We start from the raw sequence: 27,338 nt of genomic DNA, 5'->3' as shown, positions 1-27,338 counted from the left end.
CTGTAGGGTAACGCGCGAGGAAACCATTCTCTACTGTAAAATGGATTGGCGAAAACGCTTTCACTTTCGCGCATTATCGCGCTGGGAGCTGGCGGTGGGGGATTCCAAAAATAGACTGGGTGGAAAACACACTTTGAAACACGCAGCATAAAGCCTAGAATCGCACAAAGCTTCATCAAAGCTCTCAAACCCAAGAAACAAGTGAGCCCTATCCACACTCGCTGCCAGGGAGGGAGGCTGCTCAAACTCGCAGCAGCAGCAGCAGCAGCAGAACACTCGCTTGTGACAAACGCAGGCTGAAAGCCACCAGACACGCCCACGGAGGGAGGAGTTTGAAGGAGAGGGCGTTCAGAACTATATTGTTTAGATGTCTGATCTCTCACTGATGCCAAAAATAAATGGTTAAAGTGACTGTTCTGCCTGTTTGATTGAATTTCACAAAACTGCGATTATCTCAGCTTTCACTCTCAGACGCTGAAACCATGCTGTACTCAACGGCTAATATCTACATAACTACTAACTCTACAAACTAACTATTTTAGACAGAGAAAGCACACATTCTATTAGTACTTTTGTGAACTTTGTGTTCACAAAGTCAAAGCAGAAAATAATCCTCGGCTCTTATAAAATGAGCCAGAATCCTCAAAAAAAACCTCTGGCAGAACCTACCTACAGTAAAAAAAAAAAGGCTGGCAGTGAATGTGTTAATAGTTTGAATAAGAGTGAAGGTGAAAAATCATGCTGCTTTTAAGGCCCACGGTCTCATACTTTAATACTCTTTATTCATTGGACCATCATTGCATGTTTTCAGTTTCTCAGAGTAATGTATCGTTGGATTATTGCATTTCCTCCTCTCTCAAACCTATTTGTAGTCTTTTCATGTTGTTGTTGAGATTCTGTTTGGAACTCAATGTTCCTTTAAGCCTTCTTCATAATGCTTTGTTTTCCGCCTCCTTCATGTCTGACTCACACAACCAAAAAGTGACGCAACAACGCAGCCGAATGCAAAATGGCGGAGCAGTGAAAATACACTGCACAAGTAAAGGAAGCTTTCACTGGCTGTGATTCAAACCTAACGCGTGTTATGTCTCATGTCTCTGGTGAGAAGATTAACTCTATAATTGAATCCCATCTAAGCCCTTTTACAAAATAAATGACCCTACAGCACTTATTCTCAAAGTGGTTACACTGGGGGGTACACAAAAACAAACAAACAAACAAACACACCTGTAGTACCTTCTGGAGGTATGGGGACTGTCAAAATTGTCCCAAAATCATATTTGAATATTCCCTCGAAGCAAAACATATTAGTTCGAATATATTCGAATACTAAAATATATATATATATATATATATATATATATATATATATATATATATATATATATATACTTTCAAAATACATACTACAGTATGCGCTGGGACATCAGTGATGTTAGCTGGGGTCGTAAGGTGTTACGGGTCTATCAACATCATACACCCTCGCCCAGTAGACCCAGCCGAGGCCAATTAAGACCCCGACCCGTGTCCCAGAAGCAGCCGCTACGGATCAGCCTTCCTACTCTGTCTGCAACGTTGCCCGCGGAAGGGCTGATCACACCCAATCCGCTGCAATAGAGCTAGTGCTACACCGCAGCATTGAAAGACCTGGATGGAGGCTCAGGCCCTGTGGTTTTCCCGGCCGCGCTCCTCCTTCGTCTCACCAGACCCTCCCTGGTGAAAAGGCAATCCTACCATGCCGTACCATCATGGCGTACCATGGGCAGAGAGGATGCCTCAAGAAGGCCTGTGCGCTGCACGTCATTCGCCTGCGCCGAGCACCTCGCTCTAGCCTGAAGGACCCCAGGCCGCGCCGATGTTTACACAGATTTTCGGGAGGCTAATCCGTAGCGTTTGTGGATTCTAAGAAAAGTAAAAAAAAAAATTGTGTGCGTGCGTGGCAAAGCAAACTAATACAACCAGAGAGCTTATATAACTACTTGGTATATTTATTTGAACATAAAACATTTTTTTATTTCAACATAAACATTGTTCCCCCCCTCCCACTATATTTATTCAGTCAGTACTAATACAGTAATAGTAGTAGCCTTGTAATGTTTTTAAATAACCAGGCAAACTATGTATATGTTGCTCTCTTGGCCATTTTTTTTTATCTGGTTAAATAAAAATATTTTTCAATAATAATAATAAATTCTTAATTTTCATATTCAAATATTCTTTTAATCTTTATATTTTAATATAGAATATTCTTTGACAGCCCTAGTACACAGTAGGAGGTTGAATCTTTGAGGGGGTACAGTTTGGGGGTACAGTTTGGGCTCCACTGCCTGCTCTCAGACCTGCTCACTAGTCACCTTGTGACTAGTGAGCAGAGTCTGTCTGAGAGCAGGTCACGTGGGGGCTGGGTTTACCCAGGCTAGCCTTACAGTATATCAAATCATTCTCTTGAACTATGAATAGCACTGTCACCAATTCACACTGACGAAGCCCTGTCTGTGTGCAGAACATGATCCTCTCCACGCCAGACTGTGCGGTACAGATTGGACTGTCCTGATCTGTGAATTCTCACCACACTTGTGATTGTGTCTGTGGACTCACAAGTACAGTGAGCTACTCTACAGCATTTAGTAAGAAGGCTGACAGGGAGACATAGTAAGGGAAACACAGTGGATAAGGTGCTATACGTGATTTTTTTTAAATAGGCCTAAGTGTTAAAATGGCCCTACATTCACTACTGCAGAGAGGAGGACCCATGCTACTGACCAAACACTATAGATTACCGCAGGGATGACGTATTTTTGTAGGCTTTATCCAGAAATCGCCGCCATTTGGTTCGTCAGTGGAAAAGTCTATGGGGTTTTAGAATGGGGATTTCACGCATGCATAAAATAAGGTCTGTGGTTAACAAAAGTTTATGGGAACGCAAATTTGGGTTCAGCAGGATACTCTTCACAAACGTGAATAACTTTAATGCCGTTTGAAGCGTTCTAAAATCGCGTAAAAAAAATATTCAATTACCTTCCAAAAGTCATACAAGTTATTCACGTTTGTGAAGATTATCATACTGAACCCAAATTCGCGTTCCCATAAAGTTTTTTTAAAGTCGAGCTGAACCCAAAAATGAATTTGTTTTTATTTTAGTTCAAATACCTGGGTATTCAGTGTACCCTATTTATTAATGTATTTAAAATTTTTCATTTTTCAGTAATCAACAGTAATCTACAGTTTGCTGACGTCACGTTGCACTATCAAATTTCTACCCCATTTCAACCAATCATATCACGACATGGCAGCTGTCAATCAATCTTTATTTCAGGAGAATTTTCTCCTCCAAATGAAGGGGAAAATGGCGCCTAGTGCCTGTCATCTGGCAGAATTTCTAGCCCATAAACTAACTACTAACTTGGCCAATTGTATGTAACATACAAAATAAAACAAACGGTAATGTCTAAGAATGCAAAGAAATGTAACTGGCTCGTTAAACTCGCATTCCAGGATAACGTTAGTTAACATTGTTAAGGCCGAATTCAGACCCCGGCCCCTCGGAGATTCCAGGCCGACAGGCTGCACTCTCCGCTCTGCTCCACACAAAGGCAGCTGGCTGCCTGCGGCTCTAACTCGCGTAGCTCCACTAACCTCGCGTCACCAGGCTCTTCCCGAGGAGAGCGCCACAACACGCTGAATCCCACTCGATTTGGGGGCGGAACACGCCAGGATTGGCCAAAGCCAAACCCAGTCCCCAGAATTGTCAAATCAAAAATGTATATTGAATATTCTTGTAGTTTCTGTGGTCTAGAGGAAGAATCAATTTCTCATTTGTTTTATCACTGTATGTATAGCAGAATATTCTGGATAGATATCCAACATTATATAAGAAGGAAAACTGGGCAAACATTCCAATTTCAAGATAAAGACATTTTTATATGCTTTGAAGGTGATGAGAACAAAAAGGATTTTATGTTTTTTTTTTTACAATTAATTTTGTTTTGCTAGGAAAATTCCACGTCCATGAGAGGAGGTTTTCACCAAGAACTGATTCTATATGGCACCACGTTAAAAGGACTTACAAATAAAAAGGCAATTATTATTTATTATTTATATTATTTATTTTTGATAAATATCACATGGACTGATGATGACACATTGCACTGGACTTTTTTGGAAGTTTTTTTTTTTTGTAGTAGTTGTGTTGTACCCCTGATATGGACATTTTGTATGTGTACTACTAGTGATGCGCGGGTCACCCAGAACCCACCGGGTCCCGCGGTCTGGCCCGCCCCACAGGCGGTCTGGCCCGCCCCGCAGGCGGTCTGGCCCGCCCCGCAGGCGGTCTGGCCCGCCCCGCAGGCAGTCTGGGTTGGCAAATTATGAAAATATCGTGGATGCGGCCGGGGCAGGCTCAGAACGTGACAAAGCAACATTATTGGAAGGATTATTCACTGTAAGTACCGTAAATTCCGGACTATAAGCCGCGGCTTTTTTCCCGTTTTTTGGCCTTTTTTGCCCCCTGCGGCTTATATAACGGTGCGGCTTATCTATGGATTTTTCCAGCAAACGGCCACTCGGGAACCTCCAAAATCTATGGATGTTGGTATGAGGCAGAACGAGAGCAAGACAGACATTATGAGAGCGAGACCCTGATTGGATGATGTTGCAAAAAATGTGCCTCGCGACCTGATTGGAGCACTGTGCCACTACTCTCTCTCAGCCACTACGGTAAAACACCCTCCCTCCTCCCTCGCTCCGGGGGGAAAAAGGCAGCGATTGAGCCTGAAAGACAGTCTGAATGAAATTGAATGTAACATTCCCAATTCTATGTATTACATTCTAAAAAACTAACAGCAACATTTTGGAAGGCTAAGCCACACAACTAGCTCGTTGTAATCTAACATCATGCTTCAAAAGATGGAGAACTGGCTGTGTTACGACGATGGCGGCGATTGAGCCTGAAAGCCATGTCTGAGACAGTAGCGAGACAGGAACAACAACAGCAGCAGCAGCAAAGGATCATGCACAAACCCGAGACGAAAGGGACTGTCCGTCAGGGCGCGGACGACTGTGTCAGCAACTCCCTCCCGACTACCAGGAGAAAATTACAAACTTCGGCGAATTCACACAAAGAAAGATCAAGGAATATTCCATCGGACCGGAGCAGATCATAAATATGGATGAAGTGCCTTTGACGTTCGACCTGCCTCTCACTAGGACTGTTAACAAGAAAGGTGAATCGTCCATCACGTTGAGAACCACAGGTCACGAGAGAACGAATTTCACTTGTGTTCTTGGCTGCACAGCATCTGGAGTAAGCTCCCGCCGATGGTGATTTTTAAGCATCTCACAATGTGTGATTTTGTCTGGGGATTAGTGACCTGACTTTTGTTTTGTTGAAATGTTAATAAATGGGAGCTTCCCCAAACAGCCATCTCTTTCCCGACAATCCCCTCTGTGCACGAAGCCTTACATATGGTAATTAAACATCAAAACACCCGCGGCTTATAGTCCGGTGCGGCTTATATAAGAAAAAAATAGTCACCTTTGAAGGTGCGGCTTATAGACCGGTGCGCCTTATAGTCCGGAATTTACGGTATTAGTTGAAGTGTCCATAAAACTAATGCCACCGCAGATTTTCTGTGTGGACTCGACTGTGATCTATTTGTCAACTTTACTGCAACGTGACCAATTTAAAGCGCATGAGGTAATTAACACATTGAGTGCCAGCCGTTTTTTCAATCCTGTAGGTAAGTTGTGCCAGGTTTTTTTTTGAGGATTCTGGCTCATTTTACAAGAGCCGAGGATTATTTTCTGTTAAGACTTCGTGAACACCAATCATCTAAAAAGAACTAATAGAATGTGTGCTTTCTCTGTCTAAAAGAGTTAGTTTGCAGAGTTAGTAGTTATGTAGATATTAGCCGTTGAGTACAGCATGGTTTTAGCGTCTGAGACAGGAAGCTGAGATAATCGCAGTTTTGTGAAATTCAATCAAACAGGCAGAACAGTCACCTGCCTGTGATTATGGGTGCCCTTGGGCAAGTCTGTATACTGTATTGTGTGTGTGTGTGTGTGTGTGTGTGTGTGTGTGTGTGTGTTCGCGCGTTGCTCCGCGGCTCTGAGAGGAAGAGATCTCTGTCCGTTCTTTGCCCCCACAGCGTGTCTGTCTCCCACTCTGTGTGCTCTCTCTCTCTCTCTCTCTCTCTCTCCTCTCTCTCTCTCTCGGGACTAGAGAGAGAGAGAGAGAGAGAGAGAGAGTGTGTGTGTGTCTCCAAACTCCTCCCTCCGCAGCGGAGGGAGGAGGCTCCGCGGCCGCTTTCGGGCAGTCTGGACTGTGGACTGGCTCGTTCGTTTCGGCTGAGAGCTTTGAAGAAGCTTTTGCGATTCTGGTCTTATTTATGCGCAAAGGTACTCGAGTGTGTGTGTGTGCGCGCGCGCGCGCGCGTGTGTGTGTGTGTGTGTGTGTGTGTGTGTGTGTGTGTGTGTGTGTGTGTGAAATCGAAAGAGTTTTCGCCCAGCTATTTCCTTAAAAATTAGACTGGCTTTCTGCAGCGGACCCGTGGCTGTGGCTTTCTCTCTGTCTTGGGAGAGAACTGTCGCCACTTAGTGGTCGGTAAAATAGATTATACACATTCTCTTCCTCCAAGATTGATATAGAAGACCTAAAAGGGGTTGATTGATGTCCCACCGTCAAAAAAAAAAAATGTTTATGTAAGACGAGATATCTCGTCTTTGGCACTCAACGGTCGGATTATGTAAGACGAGATATCTCGTCCATGGCACTCAAGGTGTTAAAAGAAATGGGAAAGAATAAGAAGTGTTTCTGTAGCCTACCTCTACCTGCTACCTCCATTTGAAGACCTTGAATTAATTGAAGAAAGACCGATAATAGCGGAGTTTGTAACGCAGACGAAGCAGAAAGAAATCAACGGCATGAAAGCAGCCGCGCAACTCATCCAGAGCAGTAAAACTGTTGTCGCGCACGCATGCGAGTGTCTGTGTGTGTGTGAGAAAGCGAGAGGGGTGGTGGAGAGAGACGTTTGCTCACCTTAGAGGAGCTCTGCTGCGCTCAGCGTGAGTCCGGAGACATATTACATTAAATTGGCCGTTGCGGGCTGATGGGTTGGGTTGGGTTCGGCATTTTCAGATATTTTAACGGGCCGGGCCGGGCGGGGCGGACTGGCTCCAATGACGGGTTGGGTTGGTGCGGCCGTTAAAAAAACCCTGACCCGCGCATCACTAATGTGTACATATTGTTATTGTTCACTTGAATGTGTACAATAAAACAAAAAAATAAATAGAAAATGTGTGCTGTTTGCTCGCCCCTCCTCAGTGACGGCTGGGCAGACAGAGACGAGGTGGTGGAGGGCTACGAGCCGGAGGCGGCGGGCGGCCTCACGGTGAAGCTGCAGTCCGAAGAGGTCACCTCCTTTGACGACTACTTCCTGAAGCTCAGGCTCAGCACCAACACGCGCAACCCCTGGTTCCCCGAGTTCTGGCAGTACCGCTTTCAGTGCCGCCTCTACGGACACCCGCAGGAGAACCTCCATTATGCACGGAACTGCTCAGGTAGATCAACAGACCCGTGAGGGGGGAACGTGATGTTCCCTGCACACCGGCTTTTTCTCTCTGAACTGTCTGTTCTGATGTGTGCAATGCCCAGAGGAGGGCGCCAAAAGGCCCCATGAACTGGAACACTTTCTTTAATTATGAATTAGACTGCCACAGGGTAGAATCCTCTTTAAGTCAGTCCAATAACGCATCTCTTTTCACATTGTTCATTTCTGTCACGTCTGGGCTTAACAGAGGATGACCTAGGTAAATTGAATTATTTTCACTTAAAAAAAGGAAGAAAGTAAAATGCATCAGCTGAAGCCCTTGGTTCCTCGAAACAATGCTCGGCAAGCATGTTTCCCCCCCCCCCCAAAAAAAGAAAAAAAAAACTTTTGACATAATTGCTTCTACATGTGAAATACAAGCCTGTTTAATATTTACGTTTTCAAAACTGAAGGTATGAGGCGGTTGCGACCGCTTTCTGAAATATTCCCGTTCATTCCAGAGAGACAATTCCAGAGATAAATGTATTGATAAACGTAAATATAAAATGATGCATGCAGCAATAAACAAAATCATTCTTATACATTTCAGTTTGACGACACTCAGAGGTTCTCCAAATGAATTTGTTTTTGCCATTGCATCTGTTGATTTGATCTTATTTCCTTTGCGGTATTTGCATATGATTTACAAGAATAGAGCTTCTCTTCCTTCACCCATTCCTACAATCCACTTTGTGTTTCAATGTGATTAAGACTATTTCTTTCTCACTCATAAATGGAGACAGAGTTATTCTTTGCTGTTCTGTCACTTCTATCGTTTTGTGTTGTTGTTTTTTTTGGGTGTAGAGCTCCAAAACGGTGAGTGTATCTCTCTCTGAACGGACGCATAAATGCACCTCACTTGGGCAATATACATAGAGGTTGACTGATATTACATTTTTTTATATTATAAATTATTTTGATCCGATATTGAAATCTTGGAATTTAAGTGGGCCAGTGATCATTGTTTCTGAAATTAACTACACCATTAATCTCAGTTGACCTCTACTATATGAAGCTATTGGGATGTTTCTCCTTCACCACAGTGAGAGCTCAACAACAACTGGTTCTGGTTCTGGTCCGGTCCGGACGGTCATTGTGTGCTCTCACACCCGTTCCGGTCCTAATATCGCTGTATAACAGCCCAATAACATTTGAGTGAGATGGCGACTGGCTGGTCTGGCTTTAAGTTGCATGTTGTTGACACATAACAGCCATTAAAGCCACTGTGCGCACACTGACACATAATGCACATCCATTTGTATTTGACTCATGTGAAAGAATGTATGTGAAATGTTTCTTCTGGAGTTTTGGACAGAGGGTTCAGCTATCATGCATTTGACAAATCACACTGCTTGCATGCTGCCATATTTCATCGTGACTTGTGTGTGTGTGTCTGTGTGTGTGTGTGTGTGTGGTGTGTGTCTGTGTGTGTCTGTCTGTGTGTGTGTGTGTGTGTGTGTGTGTGTGTGTGTGTGCGTGTGCGTGTGTGTGTGTGCGTGTGTCTGTGTGTGTGTGTGCCTGTGTGTGTGTGTGTGTGTGTCTGTGTGTGTGTGTGAGTGTGTGTGTGTGTGTGTGTGTGTGTGTGTGTGTGTGTGTGTGTGTGTGTGTGTGTGTGTGTGTGTGTGTGCGCGTGTGCGTGCACCCTTTAATGAACATGATTTGATTTAGTCCGCCCGCGCAACAAACACATCAGCAATGGATGATGTTCACAGAGTGCGTCAGCCTGGATAACTCCGCCCCTTCCCGAGTATCATGCAGTTACTTTTCACTTAAAGCCTCAATCAGTAATTTTTTTTGAAATTTTTTACTGTAGTATAAGATCTTTTTAGTCATAGGACATGGTAGATTGACTTGTAATAGGGAGACTCTCGCCTTTATTTATCCCACACACCGCCCTCCATTGGCCAGCCCTGGGACTAAGCAGTTTGTCTGCCACGTCCCGTGGCAAGATGCGCGCATGCGCTCTACAGCGGCAGCGTTGTGTTCCTGGAAACCAGGAAGTAACTCGATTCGGATTTGCTACGAAAATGATGTTTCACGGAACTATGGATTATTATTTCATCACGTGGTGAGTACCCGATGTCACAACATGTACATAGGGCTTTCTGGCGCGGTGTTTTGTTGACTTTGAACGGCGATATCGTTATCGATACTATTGCACTGCAGAGGGCGCAGTTTCTCCAATAGCAAAACTTGGAAAAGTTGCTGAATGGGGCTTTAAGTCTTGTTGGGCGCATTTGTGAATCCAGCCTGACGCACAGTTAATAAACAAGCGCAAATACCTTGAAGCCCACAGCGCCGTGGTGTGGCCATTCAGCCTTATGGCACTTTAGGCAATCGTTTTCAACATGGAACCTGGTCCTACGCCTACCCGCCCTAAGCCACCCACATCCTCCCAGCCACTCCCCCTACCCACCCCTGGAACCCTGACTCTCTATGACCTTCCTATCCCTAGCTATGGCCCCTTTTCCCTAGCCCCCCTTCCTGACCACACCCCCTCCCACCACCCACACGCCCCTAGCCACTCCCCCTACCCGCCCCTCAAACCCCGACTCTCTACGACCTTCCTACCCCTAGTTACAGCCCCTATTCCTTAGCCCCGCCCCATTCCTAACCACACAATCCCTCCCACCACCCACATCCCCTTAGCCACTCCCCCTACCCACCCCTCCAACCCTGACTCTCTCTATGACCTTCCTATCCGTAGCTTCCTTTCCCTACCCTAATCCCCCCCCCCCACCCATCCTTTTTAATTATTTTAATTATTTTTTAAATTAATTTTGATTTAAATTAATATGCCAAGCCAAGTTATTAACTTGGGAGTGATAAATGTACGAGCATTCCTAACCAGTCTTGCTAGCACTATGAATATACATTTATGAATTTTGGCAATGCATTGAATTGACAGATGACTTGATGCTAGAGTGTCCTACGCTCTGGTGCTCATCAGCCCAAGGAGCTGCTAACTATACGTACATGGTCCATTGCTGTACCCAAAACCCTGTACGTAGTCTTTGATGGCATTGTTGACTAATAGGAAGTTGGTTATTATAATAATCACAGAGCAAATAAATACATGCTTGTGCTGCTTCTAGCTTGCGTTACATTGAAATGATAGGGTGTGTTTGGAACGTCACTGTTTGTATCAGAATATCAGTCGTCTCATTCATCCACCATATTTCATTTGTACGAGGAAAAAAAAACGCAACGATGAGAGAACGTCCGATCCAAGTCAATGAGAAGAATCGCTTTCTATTCCCGCTTGATTAGACACCACCTTAGACCTATTCTAATTGAGTCCTGAATTGTGAAAAAAAAAGGGTATTCACCTTATTCAGAAGAGACCGTCTGGCTCGAGGGACTAACCGGAAGTGTAAATACAATCGGAGGTTCCGATTGTGTTTACACTTCCTGTGACTCATAAACCTAGTCTGACGTATAATGTGAGTCCAACTAGGTTTGACCAGGCGAGTCAGACTAGTTTGAGCAGGTGAAACAGCCGGCGTTTTGAACAGGAAGTCGCGATACAATGGGTCAAGTGGGCGGGCCTGCATAAGGTGAATAGTCTGGTCATGATGTTTCTTTGAAGCCACATTCTAGTGCTTCAAGTCTTGTAAAGCAGTGGCTCTCAAACTTTTTCACGTGAAGGACCCCTAAACTGACACAAATGAGACCACGGAGCCCCCTTTTTGATAAGGTTTTCTCCCAGGGTTCCCCCCATCTGATACGATTTTTGCTTTTAGATGGTTTAGTACAGAACGTGTATGAAACCCACGACCAAAAAAAGAGAAATTCATTATTATTGTCTTGTACTCATGGATGGAATTATTGTGAAAACGAATTATTCCTCTTTCTGCTGGGGACCCCTTGGAACCACCTCAAGGACCCCTGGGGGTCCCCGGAGCCCACTTTGAGAACCACTGTTTTAAAGCGTTCACCCACAGAGGCAAAGAGGCATGTTGCCTGCTGCCTGAATTCACCCTATCACTCCTTTGTATTATGTTATTTCATGCTAGCCACAGCTATAGAGAGGCCAAAGTGAACGTCACTTCCTGCTTCAGCACTGTACCAGAGATTTTCATCCGCCGTTTATTTTCCCATAGACATTTCGTAAAAATGTGTATAAAAAATAGTTTTACTTGGTCAAACCAAACGGTTTAGCTATAGTTAGATTCGGGAGAGACCATAGAACATTTCAGTCGGACCAAAACTAAAAAAAAAACACATAGAAAAAATATTTTCTTTAAATCCGCTTTTCTTTTCTTTTACGTCCGAGTTAAGTTATGCGCTCTCTCCCGTTTCTAAATATATCTGAACCGTTTGGTTTGAACAAGTACAACTATTTTTTATAAGCATTTTTACGAAATGTCTATGGGAAAATAAACGGCGGATGAAAATCTCTGGTACAGTGCTGAAGCAGGAAGTGACGTTCACTTTGGCCTCTCTATAGAGCTGATTGACATGAGGTGATATTATATATGCAGTGTTATACTGCGTAAACACATAACATGCTAACGCTTGCAACAATGAAGTGCTCCTGCAATGCTCTCCTGCACACGTCTGTCCAAAAGACAAAGGAGAACGTTGTCTTCATCCAGCTCTCATGTTTGGGCAGGTTATGAAAGTCTGGAGGAAAACTACGTTCAGGACAGCAAGATGGGCTTCGTCATCAACGCCATCTATGCCATGGCCCACGGGCTGCACGACATGCACACCCACCTGTGCCCCGGCCACGTGGGGCTGTGTGAGGCCATGGAGCCCGTCGACGGCAGCCAGTTACTGGAGTTCCTGCTCAAGACGTCCTTCGCGGGGGTTTCTGGTGAGGACATATGGTTCAACGAAGACGGGGACTCGCCTGGGAGGTACATGGAACTTCCCTTACTGTCATCTTTCGTATTTCTGCTAATAGGTAAGCTACTGTTGGTATAATAATAAAGTTTTAAAAAACGATAACGCGTTGGAATACAGCCCGCAACTTAAAGGGTAAGTACGGGGCAGTGGTGGCCCAACGGTTAGAGAAGCGAGCTTGTGGCCGGAAGGCCGTCGGTTCAATCCCCGGGACCGGCAGGATCAATCTGGCTGGGGAATGTGAAAAGGCAGCGCTTGCCCCTCCCTGATTACCATCACTGAGGTGCTCTTAATATGCGCGGGTCACCCAGAACCCGCCGGGTCCCGCGGGCTGGCCCGCCCCCGCAGGCGGTCTGGGTTGGCAAATTATGAAAATATCGCGGGTGCGGGCGGAGCAGGCTCAGAACGTGACAAAGCAACATTATTAAATCATTTAGAGCAGTGAAACACGCAGAGTAATTAACCTTAAGACGTTAACTCTCTCTCACAGTAGGTACACACAATCAGACTCTGAAGCCCTCTCTATAGCCTACATGGAGTAAATAAACACTTCAGTGAGGTAGCCTATGTGCTCTCAAAACAAACATTTTGGAAGGATTATTTGCTGTAATTATTATTTGAAGTGACCATAAAACTAATGCCACCGCAGATTTTCTGTTGTGGACTCGACTGTGATCTATTTGTCAACTTTACTGCAACGTGAGTAGGCTACGTGACCAATTGAGAGCGCATGAGGTAATTAAAAGAAATCAGACAGCAAAGCCTAAAGCCGTATCTGCAAGCCGTCTGCCCCTGCTGCAAACGTGACCAATTTAAAGCGCATGAGGTAATTAAAAGAAATGGGGAAGAATAAGAAGTGTTTCTGTAGCCTTCCTCTACCTGTTACCTCCATTTGAAGACCTTGGATTAATTGAAGAAAGACCGATAATAGCGGAGTTTGTAACGGAGCAGAAAGAAATCAACGACATGAAAGAAGCCGCGCAACGCATCCAGAGCAGTACAACTGTTGTCGCGCACGGCAGCATGCGAGTGTCTGTGTGTGTGAGAGAGAGAGGGGGGAGAGAGACAGAGTTATTAGCTGCTTTGCACACCTTGGAGAGCTCCGCTGTGCTCCTCCTGAGTCCGGAGACATATTACATTAAATTGGCCGTTGTGGGCTGCTGGGTTGGGCTGGGTTCGGAATTTTCAGATATTTTAACAGGCTGGGCGGGGCGGGCTGGCTCCAATGACGGGTTGGGTTGGGGCGGGCCTTAAAAAACCCTGACGGACCTTAAAAAACCCTGACCCGTGCATCACTAGCTCTTAAGTAAGGCCCTTAACCCCAACTGCTCCAGTGGAGCTGATCAGTGGCCAGCAGATCAGACTGTGGTTGTACTGGTCAGCCTCCAGGTGTGAATGTGTGTGAATATGAACAGGGTGCTCCTGAAAAAGAGAGCATTGCTCCCAGTGAGACTCCCCCTGTATAAATAAAGTAAAAAAAAAAAGTACAGCGTAACAAAATCTTAATTTACAGGGTAAGTACAGGGTAACACAATCTGAATTTATGGAATAAGGGGGTAATAAAGGGGGACTTATAAAGAACTTTTACCGTCTTGTAACTACCGGGTACCTATTCTGTTGTTACAGGGTATGACCTATGAGAAATATTCATTTCAATTTCATTTCAATTTAGGAGAACTTATTCTGTAGTTATTCCGTAAATTCAGATTTTGGTACCCTGTACTTACCTTGTAAATTCAGATTTTGTTACCCTGTACTTACCCTGTAAGTTTAGATTTTGTTAGCCTGTACTTACCCTGTAAGTTCAGATTTTGTTACCCTGTACTTACCCTGTAAGTTCAGATTTTGTTACCCTGTACTTACCCTGTAAATTCAGATTTTGTTACCCTGTACATACCTTGTAAGTTGCGGGCTGTATTCTAAAGCGTTACCATAAAAACGAATGAAGCCTCGCAGTAGTTCATGCAGGACACGGAAGTCATAGGCTACACACCCTAGCTGTAATCAGCTGACAGCCCATTGATTGGATCAGCGTTTAAACATTCACCAATCACATCCATTCTCACAACAAGGCGGTCCATTTAAATATGGCCTCCTCTTACTCTGATCTTGCTCACCTATATGCTGCCTCACACCGCTGCTGCTGGCAATGCTTTGCCTCCACCACCCCAGCCTCCACCTTTGTAGTTCAGAGTCATGGATAGAGACACTGCATGAAATAGGCCACGCCTATCACGGGGGAAATAGCTCCGTTCACTCCCATAGACCAGTGTCATTTTCCTTGAACTAAACATAGCTAAAACTTTAAAAGCTGTTGAGTGGTGGGCTGCGCACACAACAAATGTAAAAAATCACCAATTAAAGTTTTTTTGTACTCCCGAGCAAAACAAGGAAGCCGTTGAGAAGAAAAATGTGGATCTAGCTGTCAATGAAGTAAGTTGGAGTGTTCATCTTCCGTATATAAGATCTTTGTGTGCAGCGCGCGACATAGGAGAACACCAGGATTGGGGGGGAGTTTCAGGAAGCAGAAAGTCAGCAGACAAACATTGTGAGCTCACGTCTTTTTTCGCAGTTCAAATGAATGAAGTAAACGCACACAACGTCTCATTATTTGACACTAGCCAGTTCCTCCTAGATATCTGCAAAACTATCTGTATCTAACGAGAGTTCCTTTGTTCGCCCGGTTAGCCACGGTTTGTTAGTTTGTAGCTAGAAGTTGGCACGATAGTCGGTCCTTTGTGTTTTCCCCCGTGTTGGGCGTGGTTTCTGAATGATGATGCGTTCCGCAGTGTCTCTATAGCCGTTTTTCCACATGCGTACCGGAAAATTACCTGTAAGTCAATATCGGACATTTCCCGGAATTTCCCTTCACACCTGAGCGTTCGCATGTGGGAATCTAGTCGTCAAATAGCCGGTATGTTGGGGGGTGGGGTGGGGCGGAGCGGGCGGGGGGCGGAGGAGAGTGGCCTGGGGTCATGACGTATAAACTGTGCTGCAGGCCACTGAGGCCAGTCAGAAAAAAACAACAAACAAACATGGAGCCGGCGTCCACTCCTTTGATAATATTGCTGACGCGCTTTTTCCTCAAACGTAGACAGCGACGCAGACAAATTAAGGCAAATGGAAAGGGATATACGTGCGAACAGAAACAGATTCATGTTCGCAGTCTTCTCCGCTCAACATCGTGCAGAATATGAAGATAGACTAAACCGGATGATGACAGTGTTAAGTACCTCTGCGCTGCTGCGTGAGACTAGAACCGTCTGGAAGCGAGAGAGACCAGGAGGGAATTTATTTTGGGAAGATGCTCTGAACAATTTTGACGACGTGGAATGGAAGCGTGAGACAACGCCCACTGATAGCGGAAAATGACTGGACCCGTTTCTTACTTGTGTCCGTTATCGCGCATACCGCTCTTCTGACTGGCTCGAAACTGGTGAAATGTCCGCGACGACGGGGTCGCGCTTATACCGGAACAACAACTTTCACACATGAAGGCATTAGACCACGTTCCGGTCATTTAGCGGTACAAAGCACATGTGGGAAAACGGCTTATGGCTCAAAGGTTCAACTTTATTCAATGTCTTGCTTTGGGCTTACTCCTGCATCCCCATGGGGGATTCTGCATTGCACTCCTTGTTTAGCTCAGCATGCTGCTGCGCTGAATTAGGGAGCATCTCCTGTAAGGAGCGGAGCCTTCAGCGCCAAGCACCAAACATGACTGTATTTCCAATAGAGAGACAAAGTGACCGCCTACTTCCTGCTTCAGCAATGTACCAGAGATTTTCATCCGCCATTTATTTTCCCATACACATTTCGTAAAATGCTTATAAAAATATATTTAGAAACAGGAGAGATCGCACAACATTTCACTGGGACCAAAACCTAAGAAAAATGCGGGTTTAAAGAAAAAAATAGTTTTTGTTTTTTTTAAGTTTTGGTCCGAGTGAAATGTTCTATGGTCTCTCCCGATTAAATGCACAGTTCACAATAGAGTACCACAGGGATGATGTATTTCTGTCGGCTTATCCAGAAATCGCCGCCATTTTGGTTCGTCAGTGGAAAAGTCTACGGGGTTTTAGAATGGGAATTTCACTTAAATGCATAAAATAAGGTCTGTGGTTAACAAAAGTTTATCGGAACGCAAATTTGGGTTCAGCATGATAAATCTTCACAAACATGAATACTTGTTATGCCTTTTGAAGTGTTTTCTAAAAATCGCGTAAAAAAAACGCATTTACGTTCCAAAAGTCATAAAAGTTATTCATGTGTAAGGGACCGTTCGTTATTTAGGGAAGGGTCCACTGGAGGAAAATAGGGGAGGGTAATTTTGTTTTAAATTTAGTCTGAGGGAGGGTACACTCTCTTTAATTTGAGTCCAGGGGAGGGGTATACAATGTTGATTCGATAAAAATATATAAACCTTTTTTGTGTGTGTAATGTTTGCTTTTCGGACTTCAACAACTACTGAGTTGCTTCATTTACACCCCTCCTGTCCAAACTGTTTGGTATGTCCCGGTGCATTGTTTCTCTTTGGTGGTCCTATCTGTCAATCTTTGTGCTTGGCCTATCCAGACAGTAGGCGTGTACAGTATCTGGCGAATCGGTGGCGCTTTTCTGGTGATAATATGGAAGTACAATAACCCACTGGAACAAAGTCGAGCAAACAAACAGACATGGCATCACAAAATATATATGGGCTCTATGCGCAGATAAGTCGTCTAGGAAGTCACAGTAGAACCGAGTTACGGCTCACTCATCTCCTAAATTACGTTAAGTCTACAAGGGGTATTTATACCACCAGGATGACATATATGTTTCACATAGGGTTGTGTTTTTACGCACAATAATAGAACCGGCGAACTTTTTTTCCATCAGTCATTGACCACTATTTAAACACAAATATTGATATACACAGACTGAAGATTGTTTCACAAGCGAAAATAGCATTATGTAGCGACCGGAGGAGGCGGTCACTCTGATTGGTGACAGTTCTGCTCTAAGCAGCGCAAAGGATTATGGGAGTTCCATGTTCTTGTGGGAAGCTGTTACTGTACAGTTAAAAACGTGGTTTAGTGATGTTGTGCTCATGTTTTGATTGCATTATGTGGCATGGCAATGTTTGTGTGGCCAGGATATGTTTAGTTTTACTATCAATGTAGCCACCATGACTGAGACTGTTAGTGTGTTCGATCACCTCTGGCCGGAGTTTCTGTAAATGTTAGGTTAAAAGTAAGATATCTGTGTCAGTGTGCATTCTTCCACGCAAGCTCGCCACAATATTGTTTGGGGAGGGTCAATTATATTTTTCAAATCGCTTCGGGAGGGTCAAGGAAAAATATATTTTGATCAGGGAAGGGGCACAGCTTTTTATTTCAGAGCACACCAAATCCCTCCAGTGAACCCCCCCTTTCTAAATAACGAGCGGTCCCTAAATGTGTATAAATTAAGTTTACAAAAAAAATTATGCAAAAAAGAATGCAACCACAATATGGTATCACGATACGGGCGCCAAAGTATCGATAATGTATGTATTGTATCGATAATGTAATATTTTGTCCCACCCCTAGAAAAGATATATCATGATGTATTGGGAGTGTGTGTCCATTCAAGATGTGGGGAGTTTATATTCCAAACCAAACAGTAGGGTGAGATGAAAGTCAGAACTCTCAGCACCTGGTAAAGTAGCTATTGGATCACTATTATTGATCCAAAATCCTATCAACCTCCAGATATAGTTTGGTCATTTTGTGCTGCGGGCGGGGCAGTAAAAACTCTACTTATTGGCCCTTTTAGAAAAGACTAATAACCGCGGTTAGCCTTGATCGGTCATACAGTAGCTTCTTCTAACTCACGACCTTCTGTCCACACTCAGGTATGAGATTATGAACCTGCAGGCTGTGGAGAATGGCGTTTATGACTACATCAACATCGGCTCTTGGCACGAGGGCCTCCTCACCATCGACGACGACCTGATTCACATCAACAGCAGTGAGATGGTCCACTCTGTGTGCAGTGAGCCATGCTCCAAGGGCGAGATCAAGGTCAGGGAGAAATCTTTTCATTATTGTTCTTCTTACGCCTGTCCCAACCCATGCATCTTATCAGCGAACTCACACACTGCTAGTAGCAGCATTGTCATTCAGTGGTTGTGTGTGCACTAGCTGCTATAAAATATGACTTTTCACACAAAATGAGGGGGCACAAGGGCGTAACCTTGTTTGAGAAGTGTGTGTGTGTGTGTGTGGGGGGGGGGGACACAATAACACACCTCAGCTTTACAGTCATACCCAATTTATGCAATTCCAAGACTAGTTAGGGCAGTGATACTCAACTTACGGCCCGCGGGCGCCCCTGTGTGGCCCGCGATGGAATTGCAAACAATAAACAATAAACAAAAAACAAAAAAAACAAAAAACTAATTACAGCGCACCTGAACGCAACATGCAAGATACCGGCTGAATAAGTGTCCAAATGTTCATGTCATTCTGGCCAATACTCCACTTCTGTTATAGCATTTCAATCTGGAATATGGAATATCTTTCATTAGAACACGGCTCTCTTGAATACTCGATTCTGATTGGTCAATCAACAAGATTCACCGGTCATTATTTCTCGACAACCGACCGCTGCTCTGCCACACCTGGATTAATCAGTTGATAAGAGCCTTTTGTCAGCAAACACTACCAATTAGGCCAACCAGTTGCAGCTGTGGTGTCTTGTGTGCCAATTACGAATGAAACCGCTTTGTCGTTGAAAACGCTATTAAAAAATCTATTTGAATAATTATTTTTGTCAGATTATTGAATGATTTAGTTGTAGGCCGTGTTCTAAGCGGGATAATGTATAGTGAGCCGGTGATTACTGGAAATAATGACCTTCAGGTGAATGATTAAGCCCTCCGCTGCGTGTCGGGCTCAATCATTCACCTGTCGGTCATTATTTCGCCAGTAATCACCGGCTCACAATACATTATCCCTTACTTAGAACACGGGTCTCTTGAATACTCGATTCTGATTGGTCAATCAACAAGATTCACCGGTCATTATTTCTCGACAACCGACCGCTGCTCTGCTGCTGGTTATACTGATTAATCCAGCTGTGTCAACACTCACACGTACACTACTAATTAGGCCAACCAGTTGCAGCTGTGGTGTCTTGTGTGCCAATTACGAATGAAACCGCTTTGTCGTTGAAAACGCTATTAAAAAATCTATTTGAATAATTATTTTTGTCAGATTATTGAATGATTTAGTTGTAGGCCGTGTTCTAAGCGGGATAATGTATAGTGAGCCGGTGATTACTGGGAATAATGACCTTCAGGTGAATCATTAAGCCCTCCGCTGCGCGTCGGGCTCAATCATTCACCTGTCGGTCATTATTTCCCCAGTAATCACCGGCTCACTATACATTATCCCTTACATAATCTATGATTTAGCTGCTAAATTGTCAAATACTGCCATCTGCTCGCTACCCAGGGCACTTATGTATGTACTTAACCTAACTAACTTAACCTAACTAACTATCCGGTGTGCACAACATTGTCAGACTAAACTCCGGCTGACACCCCAAAAACCTACAATCCGCTACAGAAAAATGTATATTGTTTGTTTATTAACTGGCCCCTGGCCTTCTATCATTTCACGAAAGTGGCCCCCGGGCAAAGCAAGTTGGGTATCCCTGATTTAGGGACTCCAGTATGCAGACATTCTCAAACAGAATAGACAAAAATAACACATAACACATGCAAAAACCGCATTTTGTTTATTTTTAATGTTTATTTTTAACACATTCACTGCCAGCCATTTTTCAATACTGTAGTTAGCTTCTGCCAAGGTTTTTTTTTGAGGATTCTGGCTCATCTTTCAAGAGACGAGGATTCGTTTCTGTTAGGATTTTGTGAACACACAATATCTCAAAAGAACTAATAGAATGTGTGCTTTCTCTGTCTAAAAGAGTTAGTTTGTAGAGTTAGTAGTTATGTAAGCATTAGCAGTTGAATACAGCATGGTTTCAGCGTCAGAAAATTTATTCTGAGATAAACGGCTTTTTGTGAAATTCGATAGAACAGTCACTTTAACCATTCATTTTTGGCATCAGTAAGACGTCAGACATCTAAACAATAGTTTTGAACAGTAATTTCCTCCATAACAGCAGGAAACCCCCCTCTGCTTCCAACTCCTCCCTCCGTGGGCGTTCTCCTCCGCCCTCCTTGGCTCTGCAGCGGGTCTGTGACAAACGAGTTGCTGCTGCCTGGCTGCTGCCTGGCAGTCTGGATGGGGCTCGCTGGATGGGTTTCGCTCGTTTCTTGGCGTTTCGGTTGAGAGCTCTGATCAAGCTCTTGCGATTCTGGGCTTATTTATGGTGCGTGTTTCAAAGTGTGCATCCAGTCTATTCTTGGAACCCCCCACCGTTGCCACCGCTGTGCGTCAGCGCGAAAGTGAAAGCGTTTTCGCCATCCATTTTACAGTATGAAAACGGCTTCCTCGCGCTTTTCCCTCCAGTTTTGGCTCGCCTCTTCCTACTCTGGAGAGACATGTCGCCACTCAGTGGGTCGGTAAAATAGATTATACACATTCAATACCTCCAATATTTGTATAAAAGACGTAAAAGGGTTGGATCCACGTCCCACCGTCAAAAAAAAAAAAAAAAAATTTAAGCCGAGATATCTCGTCTTTGGCAGTCAACCGTTGGATTCTGTAAGCCGAGATATCTCGTCAATGGCAGTGAACGTGTTAATGTTTTTGTTTTCGCATGAGATTAGCATAAAGTGGGGCTGCCTGTAGAGGGGAGACTCGTGGCTACCCATAGAACCCATTCTTATTCAGATATCTTGAGGTGAAAGGTCAAGGGCCCCCTTTGAAAATGGCCATGCTTGGCCACTTTTTCCCTCACCTAAATTTTACCTTAATTCTGAGCGTTATTTAGCCCCCTTGCCGGCAAGCTAGCATGACATGGTTGGCATCAATGGATGCCTTAGGTCTTCTAGTTTCATATGATACTTATATTATCTTAACTCTAGCCTTAAAAATGAGACCACTACAGCCTCTCAAATACAGTAATGTCGGCCCACATCCACAATTTTTGCAGTGGAAAAAGTAGGGGGGGACAAAATCTGGATTTTGAAAAGTCTATGGAAATTTCGCCCTTGATGGGCCACTCCCTATCCTCGCTATTCTGCAGCATGCTGCCTTTTGGTGATGCTTATTATGCCGTTTGGTCACACGTCTTAAACAGGGGTGGACGTCGCTCTTACATGAAGCCAGACTAGTACGTACACATACTGTACAGTAAAGTGTCCTTCAATGCATTGCTCTGCATTTCTTGCAGGTGATCAGGAAGGGGGAGGTGAGCTGCTGCTGGATCTGCACTGCCTGCAAGGACAATGAGATTGTCCAGGATGAGTTCACATGCAAGGCCTGCGACCTGGGCTGGTGGCCCGACAACGAACTGGAAGGTACGTGTATCCTCTGCTAGTCTTCCTGTCTTGTCTTTTTTCCTTCAGATTTTTCATCATTTTCTCCCCAACTGCTCTTGGCCAATTTCCCCTCCTGCTGCTCCACCCTCTGCCGATCTGGGGAGAGCCGTAGACTAGCACCACGCTTCCTCCGACACGTGCGCAGTTGCCAGGCGCTTCCTTTCACCCGACAGCGGGGAGCAGGACATAGCACGTGGAGGGATCACGCTATTCCCGCCAGTTCCCTTCCGCCCCGACCGGGCGCCCCCCGACCGACCAGAGGAGGCGCTAGTGCAGCAACCAGGACATGTACCCTCAATCCGGCTTCCCACCCGCAGACACAGCCACTCGTGCCTGTATGGATGCCCGACCAAGCCGGAGGTAACACGGGGGGGGGGGGGGGGGGGGGGTCTGCGACACACACGTCGGTAGGCAGGGAATCTACCGCTACACTACACGTTTAGTTTCAGATGGATGTACAGTAGGTGACTTCAGCCACATGCTAGGCTCTTTGTGATACTGCATGTTTGATGCTTTCACAGATCAGAAGCTCCACTGGTCTTGCTAAAGCCACCATAGGAAGTGAAGTTCCTCCAAGGCGTCACCCTCCTCCCCCCACCTGCACAGTTTGTCCTGCTATGGGCTCTGCAGTGCTATTTCACAGACCTGTTCTGTCCTATTTCCAAAGCTTTCCCATGACACCTGAGAACCATTCATCATCTTCACCACTTTATCCAGCCCTACTTCACTTAGCGCTCCTCTGGCCCACTTTCAAAGGCCTTCTGTGCTGTTCAAAGACAAGACACTCTCCTAATAGCACGTCTGTGCTGTTCATGGGGTACGGTGGCGCAGTCGGTAGCGCTGTCGCCTCACAGCTAGGAGGTCCTGAGTTGGATTCTCGCCTGGGACGCTGTGGGCGCTGGAGTTGTGACCCCCCCCCCCCCCATATCTTCAGTGCCTACTGCCCAGGTGGGCTATCTCGTCGAAAGGGCCTTTCTGTGTGGAGTTTGCATGTTCTCCCCGTACCCCCCAGGGGGTTCATCCGTACATAACCCCCCCACTAAAAACATGCAGAAGATCGTCATCCGACCAGTGACGACAACATCTGAAGTTGGTCCCCGGGCGCTGGAAAGAAAAAGCGACCACTGCTCCTGGCCTGCCCCCTGGAGGAAAGGACAAGCCTGGATGGGTCAAATGCAGAGGACATATTTCACCGGCCACCGTCAGCATGAGTGTGTGTTGTGGCCGCATGCATGTGTTGTAGTGTTCGTGTGACAATAAAGACGGGCTGCCGTCTGAAATCGTGTTTTTTTTTTCAAAGACAAGACACTCTCCTAATAGCACGTATGTGCTGTTCAAAGACAAGACACTCCTAATAGCACTTCAAAACGTGATCTTTGTACACTTTTCTGACCCAATTTGAATAAAATAATGCTAAATATTTGTGATTACTTGAAAGAAAATCTTACTTTTTACAGACATTAAAACAACATAACTCAGATATTTAGTGTCCTTGACGTGTAGAAAATGATTGGGATCATTTTGGATCCATTGCAAAATGCAGTGACTTACAGTACCTTACCTTACCTTTACCTTACCCTTACCTTACCTTACCTTACCTTTGTCCTGCTGCATTCCCTCCCCTCCACTGGCTGCAGCCCAGCCTGGCCACACGGCTCACTAGAAAGGGGTTTATTTATAGTTGAGCTGGAAACCTACTTTAAGACTTAGTGTATTTTCACAGGCTTTCTCTCTTCCTGCAAATTCATTTTTTATTTAGCCGCTTTTCTCTCTAGATTATAAGTGCAAATCTAAACGAGCTGATACTGAAAATATCAAACTTTTATGAGTTGCTCTGAGAATACAGTGCAGAGGGGGAAAAAGAAAAGAAAAAGAAGGGGGCATGGTGGTGCAGTGGTAAGCGCTGTCGCCTCACAGCTAGAAGGTCCTGGGTTCGATTCCCACCTGGGACACCGTGAGCGCTGAAGGAGTGTGTGCCCGTCCGCATGTCCTCGAGTGCCCGCCGCCCGGGTGGGGTCGTCAAAAGGGCCTTTCTGTGTGGAGTTTGCATGTTCTCCCCGTGCCTCCCGGGGGGTTTCCTTCATATAGTAACCCCACACCAAAACATGCAATATCCTGGTCGCTGATTTGGTGCCTCCTCTGGTCGTTAGCGGCGCCTGTTTGGAGGGAGGGGAACTGGTATAGCGTGTTCCTCCCACGTGCTATGTCCTACCGGTGAAGCTTCCCCTGTCAGGTGAAAAGAAGCGGCTGGCTAACTGCCCATGTCTCGGAGGAAGCATGGAGCCAGTTTCGGCTCTCCCCAGATCGGCAGAGGGTGGAGCAGCTAATTGGCACTAATGAGGATAAAAATGGGATAAAAAAAAAATCGTGAAAAAAAAGAAAAAGTCTAGAGGCAAAAGCACTCGCCTACCACCGTGGATACGCAGGTTCAAATCCCGGGCAGCGGTACTTCCGGCTTGGTCAGACGTTCCTACAGACACAATTGGTCGTGTCTGCGGGTGGGAAGCCGGTGGTCGCTGCACTAGCGCCTCCTCTGGTCGGTCGGGGTGCTTGTTCGGGGGAGAGGGGAACTGAGGGGAATAGCGTGATCCTCCCACTACGTTCTGCCGGTGAAACCCCTCGCTGTCAGGTGAAAAGAAGCGGCTGGCGACTGCCCATGTCTCGGAGGAAGCATAATGCTAGTCTACAACTCTCACCAGTTCGGCAGAGGGGGTGGAGCAGCGACCCGCGACAGTAGGGGGGATAGGCTATGTACAATTGAGGAGAAAGGGGAGAAAAATCAGAAAAAAACAAATACAGTGGCTTGGTATTTCTCGTTGCACATGTTAGATGTTTCCAATCATTCTATTTTTGGTCCTTCTTCTCATGTTTTTCCCTCCTTCTGTTTCCAGGCTGTGAGACGATCCCGCTGCGGTACCTGGAGTGGAGCAATCCAGAATCCATTGTCCAGGTGGTCTTCTCCTGTGTGGGCATCCTGATCACATTGTTTGTCGCCTTCATCTTCGTCTTGTACCGAGACACGCCCGTGGTCAAGTCCTCCAGTCGGGAGCTCTGCTACATCATCCTGGCAGGGATCTTCCTGGGCTACATCTGTCCCTTCACCCTCATCGCCCGTCCCACCGTGGCCTCCTGCTATCTCCAGAGGCTCCTCGTGGGACTCTCGGCCGCCATGTGCTACTCTGCCCTGGTGACTAAAACCAACCGTATCGCCCGCATCCTGGCGGGCAGCAAGAAGAAGATTTGCACGAGAAAGCCCAGGTTCATGAGTGCGTGGGCCCAGGTGGTCATCGCCTCCATCCTGGTCAGCGCCCAGCTCACCTTGGAGGTCACCCTCATCGTCATGGAGCCTCCCGAGCCCGTCAAGTCCTACCCCAGCATCCGAGAGGTCTTCCTGATCTGCAACACCAGCAATCTAGGTGTCGTGGCGCCGCTGGGTTACAACGGCTTGCTGATCATGAGCTGCACCTACTACGCCTTCAAGACCCGCAACGTTCCCGCCAATTTCAACGAGGCCAAGTACATTGCCTTCACCATGTACACCACCTGCATCATCTGGCTGGCGTTTGTGCCCATCTACTTTGGCAGCAACTACAAGATCATCACCACGTCCTTCTCGGTCAGCCTGAGTGTGACCGTGGCCTTGGGCTGCATGTTCACGCCAAAGATGTACATCATCCTCGCCAAGCCGGAGCGCAACGTGCGCAGCGCGTTCACCACCTCCGACGTGGTGCGCATGCACGTCGGCGACGGCAAAATCGCCTGCCGGAGCAACAGCCTCCTCAACATGTTCAAGAGGAAGAAGAACGCCGGAAATGGCAGGTGGGTCCACATGAGTAATTGAAAGTCTGTGTGTGTCCTGCTCCTGAGGCACCTCAGGGATGCTGGTTTTGTCTCTTAATGTAATTCCCTCTCAAAGGAAACCTGTTGTCTTGCTGTATTCACTCTTATAGGGACACCTGTTCTAAAGTGACGGATGTAGGTCAGTACTCAATTCGCACAGCCATCTTAACCTTTGCTCTGTTGGTACAATTAAAACAAGCATCTCTGTGTGCTAAGGGATCACAAGTGGGATATGACATACCATTATTACATTCATCACATATCAAATGTTGCTCTTTATTTCATTGACATTTTTGAATTTTAACGTGAATACAGCTAACTCTCTACACTCAGATGTGACACAGTGATATGAATTCAATATTTATTTATTTATCTTATTTTTTTCTTTATTTTTTTTTTACATGAACCAGAAATGTTGTTGTTGTATCCACCTTTCTGGGTTCCTGTGAAATAACAGCCATCTTTATTCTGTTCATAGTTCTAACGGAAAGTCTGTGTCATGGTCTGAACCAGGTGCAAGACATCCTCCACAAGGGGATCACATGTGGCACAGACTGTCAGTGCATGTGAAGAAACAGGAGACAGGTTCCAATCAGATGGCTGTCATCAGACCCTTAACTAATACCTACCAAAACACAGCCCTGGAGTTCTCAGACCTCAGCACTAAGACCTTGTACAATGTGGCGGAGGAGGACGAGATTGACCCGGTCAGATACAACCCCCCTGTCACTCCCCCCATGATGATCGCCCACGGGCAAACGCCTGCCAGTGGGCCCGCGAAAGACTCGGGCGAGGGCGAGGTGGACCTCTACACGCCCGAGCATCTGCAGCGGGAGAAGAGCATTCTCCCCCAAAGCGTCGTCGTGGTGGACCACCTGGAGCGGGGCGGTCCACATTCGGGCAAATTCAACATTGACATCCCTCAGCTCAATGACATGATCAGCATGCCCGAGGCGGTGAGTGGCCGGGGAATGCCCGTCTACCACCAGGCCCACCTCATCCAACAGCACCAGCTGGACCCCTTCGACGACGACCCCGACATGGAGGACGAGGACCCCGATGTGGAGAACGAGCAGTTTGGCCTCCTCCACGGCTACATGTACGACAATGCCCAGCTGCACGACGAGGAGGCGGAGCTGGTCCAGGCCAAGTTAGCCGTGGAGGACTCTCTGGCCTTGATGCCGCCCTCCCCTTTCCGAGATTTCGCGCGTCCTCCGGTCACGCCCGCCTACCCCACCTCGCCGGTGTCCGAGTCCATCTTGTGCACTCCTCCCAGTATGACATACGCCGATGTCATTCTGAGAGACTACAAGTCCAGCTCCTCCACCCTGTAGGGGGCGGCGGCGTGCGGTAGACGTTAAGAGCTGTACAATATTTTGTAGTTGATAATGATGCTGTATCGAGCTCAACAGTGGCGTGACACCTGGGTTCTGGAAGAGTATTTCCCCCTCCTGCAACATTTTGAGTATTGGCCATAATGTCGTAACCACGAGCTAATTGCGAAACGATGATGATCTATGTTCCTGTAGAAGCCGCACATTTGTATGATATCATCCTTGTTTATTTTTAAACATGTTTTATTCAAT

At 45.9% G+C, this 27,338-nt stretch overlaps 1 protein-coding gene across 1 annotated transcript in view; it reads left to right on the top strand.

Annotated features, from left to right (window-relative positions):
• grm1b (glutamate receptor, metabotropic 1b) overlaps positions 1–27,086 on the top strand; it is a gene marked incomplete at both ends in the record, with an annotated part of 47,711 nt that extends 20,625 nt beyond the window's left edge. Inside the window, 6 exons of the mRNA XM_083633820.1 lie at positions 7,322–7,557; positions 12,202–12,448; positions 18,310–18,478; positions 21,765–21,891; positions 24,804–25,731; positions 26,231–27,086. Of these exons, the coding sequence (XP_083489946.1) occupies positions 7,322–7,557; positions 12,202–12,448; positions 18,310–18,478; positions 21,765–21,891; positions 24,804–25,731; positions 26,231–27,086 (2,563 nt within the window). The remainder of the gene's footprint in view (positions 1–7,321; positions 7,558–12,201; positions 12,449–18,309; positions 18,479–21,764; positions 21,892–24,803; positions 25,732–26,230) is intronic.
• Positions 27,087–27,338: the final 252 nt, after the last annotated feature.

The sequence above is a fragment of the Poromitra crassiceps genome (assembly GCF_964638095.1).
Source record: "Poromitra crassiceps genome assembly, chromosome: 3".
Taxonomy (NCBI): Eukaryota; Metazoa; Chordata; class Actinopteri; order Beryciformes; family Melamphaidae; genus Poromitra; species Poromitra crassiceps.
This window is presented reverse-complemented; position numbering and strand designations above follow the sequence as displayed.